The 5,045-nt window shown below is 45.0% G+C and overlaps 1 protein-coding gene across 1 annotated transcript; it reads right to left on the bottom strand.

Annotated features, from left to right (window-relative positions):
* Positions 1-325: 325 nt before the first annotated feature.
* LOC125211783 (UDP-glycosyltransferase 74E2-like) lies at positions 326-3,073 on the bottom strand. Its single transcript, XM_048111715.2, has 2 exons — positions 2,416-3,073; positions 326-1,122 (listed from the first exon to the last, which is right to left on the bottom strand). The coding sequence occupies exons 1-2, from the start codon at positions 3,046-3,048 to the stop codon at positions 385-387; spliced, it is 1,371 nt and encodes a 456-aa protein (XP_047967672.2). The 5' UTR covers positions 3,049-3,073; the 3' UTR covers positions 326-384.
* Between the last annotated feature and the right edge of the window lie 1,972 nt (positions 3,074-5,045).

Consider the following 5,045-nt stretch of genomic DNA (forward strand, 5'->3'; position numbering starts at 1 on the left):
CCCAAAAATACATATGTGAAAATTTAAAGAAGACTACGATGGAAATTTAAATGTCATATGAAACATAGAACCAGTCAGTCACATGCTGACAAAACATAATTACAATTTGACCACGAGGAAAAATCATATATAACCAAAATACTAAATTGCATTTTTGTTTGTCAACAACATTCATAAAAGTGACATTCTTCTAATTCTCAGAGTGGATATGTTTAAAATTTTGCCTAATAAAACAATGTTCTACACATACGTTATCTTATTTTATATATTTAGCTTGTTGAAGCAATTCCCATGTACCGATTTAAACATAGATCAAGAGGAAGCATGTAAAATAATCAAACTCCAAATTATTTAATAAAGATACTACAATAATCAAGAATCCAATTACTTTTGTGGAAGGGTTTCACCTCCCATCAAAGTAGACACAAATTCTTGAATATTTTTATCCGAACTTCCACCCTCATCCACAGCTCCTTTTGTCAATTCCTTCCATTTCATTGCATTTAATCTCATCTCTTCCGATCTCTCTCCCTCCATCACATACTTCACGCTACGAACCAGCTCCTCATGCCCGACAACGCCTCCCTTATCCGAACAAGCTTTCACTCCCATTTTCCAAACATCCATCACAAACTTAGCATTCGTAGCCTGGTCACTCCACCACGGGACCCCCACCATGGGGACCCCTAGGCTCAGTGCCTCCAGAGTCGAGTTCCATCCGCAGTGTGTGATGAAGCACCCTATGGCATCGTGGGCGAGGACCTCTAGTTGTGGGCACCATGACACGATTAGCCCCTGGTCTGAGGCCTCGTCCATGAAACCCTGGGGGAGCTTGGAGGCCTCTGACGACCGGACCACCCATAGAAAGGGTTTGCCGGTTAGCTTTAGGGTTGTTGCCAATTCTACCATTTGTTGCTCTTCCAATTTGGCCATGCTACCAAAGGAGATGTAGATAACTGATTTAGGTGATTGTTGTTGTAGCCATTTCATGCAAGTGTCGTCTGGCTTGAACAAACTGAGGCCATAATTTTTGTCGTGTTGCAATCTTTTGTCTAGGTACATAGAAGGTATAGTTGGTCCAATTGTTTTCACGGACATGAATTTTTTCAGCCAATCAGTGGCCTGAAACCAAACACAAAGTAAATGAAAATAAATAAATAGAGTAATTATTTAAAAAATAATTATATCATGATCTAACTTTTAACCTAACTTGATTACTTTTAGTTTTTGTTTTTGGGGGTGATGATAAGATTGAGGTGCCGTGCTACAAAGCAAAACCCAATAATTTGCAATATAAGAATGACCAAGTTACCAACTACATGTCATGCAAATAAACAGCAGTATAAAAAATTATACTAGGAGTAGTAAATATGCAGCAAGGGGTTTAATCATAGTAGAATAAATATCACTTTAAACCCTAAATTTTAACCGCTTATAAAAATGTTCCTTAAATTGAAGGATTACTTACTGTAATCAATTTTTCATTCTACGGTGGGACGTGTGCAGGGAATCAGTGTCACTTCAACATCTCAACCCGCGTGAGAAAGGGGGGGTGAGTGATTGGTGTACTAGAAAACAAAACACTAGTAGTAACACTAGAAAACAATTTTAAAGAATTTGTTTTAATGTCAAAAAAGTAGTACTCCTTTTGTTCCTTCTTAACAATACATTTCTTTTTAGCAAGTTTAAGGATAGTGTGTTAAATGGATGGTGAAAAAAGTAAGAGACATGAAAAGAGAATAAAGTAAAAGGAGAATTATTTTTTGTCAAAAATAGAAATGACTCAATTAACTTGGAACTTGTTAAAATAGAAAAATGACTCGATTAACATGGAATGGAGGGAGTACTGCGTAGAAAATATCACTTGTTAAAATAGAAAAATGACTCTATTAACATAGAACGGAGGGAGTACCGCGTAGAAAATATCACAGCAAAATACTATAGGGATAAGAGATAAATTAGAAAATACTGCAGCCAAAAATTGATAGGGTTTAGTTAATTAGCTGCAAGATTAATATAAGTATATCATTGAATGTCAACTGCAACAGAGAATATAAGAATTAGGAAATATTACCGCAGATAAAGAATTAATTAGGTATCACATAAACAATGACTTGCGACTGACTTTGCAAATTTCAAGTGATTTGTAAACATTTCAACGCTGCAACCATCATTTAGTAAATTCAAAAAAATTAAAGTCATACTCTATTATCTTAATTCATAGTAGTATTATTAAATTTTACTTAAAACATTAATTAATTAATTTATCACTGCTTGCAATCGTATGCACGGTGCATGAACAAAAACAAAATACAAACAAATTCCAAGCCTATTTCATTTTTTTTTATAAATGAACATAAATTCAAAGATCGCGTCACAATGGATACACACCACACAGATGCTAAGATGACGTACCTCTTCCTCAAGCTCATAAACCGAGTTAACGAACACGAAATTGGAATCCTCCACACCTTCAAACTGATCCACCAGCAGCTCATACGAGCCCGGATGCGTCTCCCGATCAAGCACAAACGATGGCAAATCCGAAGCCCCCAACTCCGGCAGCCCGGGAAGCAACACCACCTCCTCCAAACCCGGAGGCTCCAGCCACCCTTTAAACAAAGTGTAGTAAACAATATTGACGGAGCAAGACTGCGTGAAGAAGGCCGCCCCAAAGAGCCCCATATTCCTGGCCACGGCCAGGCCCCACGGCAGGAACGTGTCGTAGATGACGCAGTCGACGGCCCGGCCCCTCTCCCGAAGCTTCTCGATGAGTTGGGCTAAAGACTCGGAGCCGGCCTTTTGAAAGGTGGGTAGATACTCCGGCAGCAGAGCGGTGGCTCTGGTGGCGGCGGTGTAGCCGTCGGAGATGGTCTCGACGGAGATGGAGGCGGAGAATTCGTCGGTGAGGACGTTTTCTAACGCGGCGAAGGTGATAGAGATGCCTTTGGCGGCTAAGCGTTTGGAGAATTGGAGCATTGGGTTGATGTGGCCTTGGATTGGGTATGGTAGGATTAGGCAGTGGGGTTTGTCTTGTGTTTTCTCCATTTTTGATGATTTGAGGATATGAGAATGTCTACTAGGTTAGGTTATTTATAGAGATAGTTACGTCCAAGAGGTGAACTCTTTGAGTGGTTAATCATAAACTATTTATAATTCCAAAATAGATGAGGAAATTAGATATCAGGAGTAGAATTGTGTTTCTTGTTGTATGCTAGAGAGGCCAAAAGATTTGATTGGTGGGACCGGCTTCTTTAGCATTTTATACATACATCCACCTAGATTAATAGGTTGTGTTGGCTCAAATTAACTTGGCTATTTCATATTCGTTTCTTCGTCTCATCTCATTTTAAATGATCATTTCTTTTTTTATTTTAGATTATCCAAATTCAAGTGGTTGATTTCATTTTTCAAATAAAAATAACATTTTACTCTCTTATACTTTATATTCTTTTTTTATTTTTTTTTTCTCATATTTTTTTTCTTTATTTTTTATATTTTTTATCTATTCATTTAATTTAAGAGTAAGAGCATCCGCAATGGTCGGCTAGCGACCGGCTAGCCGATTCGTCGCGCTAGCCGAACCATTGCAATCGGCGAGCGCGAAATCGGCGAGCGCATCGGCGTGGGCTGGCCGATCGCTCGTCGCTAGCCGATCCGCTGGCCGATCGGCTAGCCGCCATTGCAGAGGCCCGATCGGCCAGCGATCGGCCAGCGCCGATTTTCGTTTTTTTTTTTTTTTTTTTAAAATCATATATAAACGCGATTTTCGTTTCATTTTCATTTGCACCACTTGTTTTAACGAGTTTTCTCTCTCTCTAACTTTCTGTTCAAGAGCATCATCGAGTGATGGATCACAACAACGAGTCCAGTCCGGCGACGAGCGACTCTCAGACTCCCACAGTACCCGTGGGATCTGGATGGGGGCAGATGGGCCCGGGATTTAACATCCCTTGGAATCAGATGATGGGGATGATGGCTGGTGCGCCGGGGGGGGCGATGGGGGGGAACAGGGGGGTATGCCGTGGGGGATGCCGGGCGGCGGGCAGGGGAGCGGCGGGCAGTCAGCGCCCGGGTGGGGGGGTATGCCCCAGATGCAGCAGCAGATGATGTTGCAGCAGATGATGGGGATGATGTGGCAGGGGGGGATGCCGGGGGGGATGCTGCACGGCATGTATCCCGGGATGCCGGGGGGGGGGGGTGCAGGGGTCACCGGGAGGGGACGCGGTATATCGGCCCTCGCTTGATTTTTTGACGGCTTCGTCTCACACGTCGACCCCAGTGGAGACGCAGTTCTCTGGCGATGACCTTCTGTCATTGCACGATATGGGGATCGATCTCGGGGAAGATGATACTCCCGTTCCAGCGACGCGGGCCGCGCCGAAGAAGAAGACGAGGGGGAAGGGGAAGGGCAAGGCGGTCGGCGAGTCATCGCAGCCCACTGCCCCTGGCCGGAGGAAGTGGACGGAGGATGAGTACGCCGGGGTGGCCAAGGGGTGGTTGGAGGTGTGCGACGATCCACTGGTTGCGAACAACCAGCGGGTCGTCAACATGTGGGCGAAGATCAGTGCTGCCTATAAGAGGCACTGCCCGCACGGGAAGGACTTCAGCAACGAGGAGGTCCGGAAGGGGTGGGAACGCACCAGGGCCGCAGTGGGCCGTTTTGCGAATTTGTACGCCAACGCCCTCCGTCAGCTCAAAAGTGGGCAGACTGAGGACGACGCCCGGAGGATAGCCGCGAGTCAGTTCCCCTTGGAGGGGAAGTATAAGGAGTTCACCTTCTGGGAGTGCTTCTTGTTGCTGAAGGACTCGGAGAAGTTCCGGGCGGGGTGCGACGCTGGGTGGCCGAAGAAGCAGCGACTTAACTATAGCGGCGACTACAGCGGCAGCAGCGGCGGATCCCACGACCTCCCCCCGGATGCTGAGGAGTTTCCATCCCCTCCTTCATTTACTGGTCGCCCCCGCCCGGTTGGACAGAAGCGGGCGCAGCGGGCTGCGAGGGGCGGATCCCCCCTATCGCCCCGCGAGGTCCAGTCCTCCGCCCT

The sequence above is a fragment of the Salvia hispanica genome, chromosome 3 (genome assembly GCF_029641045.1).
Source record: "Salvia hispanica isolate PSC_SH4W2 chromosome 3, Shi_PSC_v1, whole genome shotgun sequence".
Taxonomy (NCBI): Eukaryota; Viridiplantae; Streptophyta; class Magnoliopsida; order Lamiales; family Lamiaceae; genus Salvia; species Salvia hispanica.

Bases quoted from the DNA above. Each gene is read 5' to 3' on its own strand.
- LOC125211783 (XM_048111715.2), bottom strand. From the start codon at position 3,048: ATGGAGAAAACACAAGACAAACCCCACTGCCTAATCCTACCATACCCA. The intron at 1,123-2,415 runs GTACGTCATCTT...GTTTGGTTTCAG, and splicing joins TTTATGAGCTTGAGGAAGAG to GCCACTGATTGGCTGAAAAA.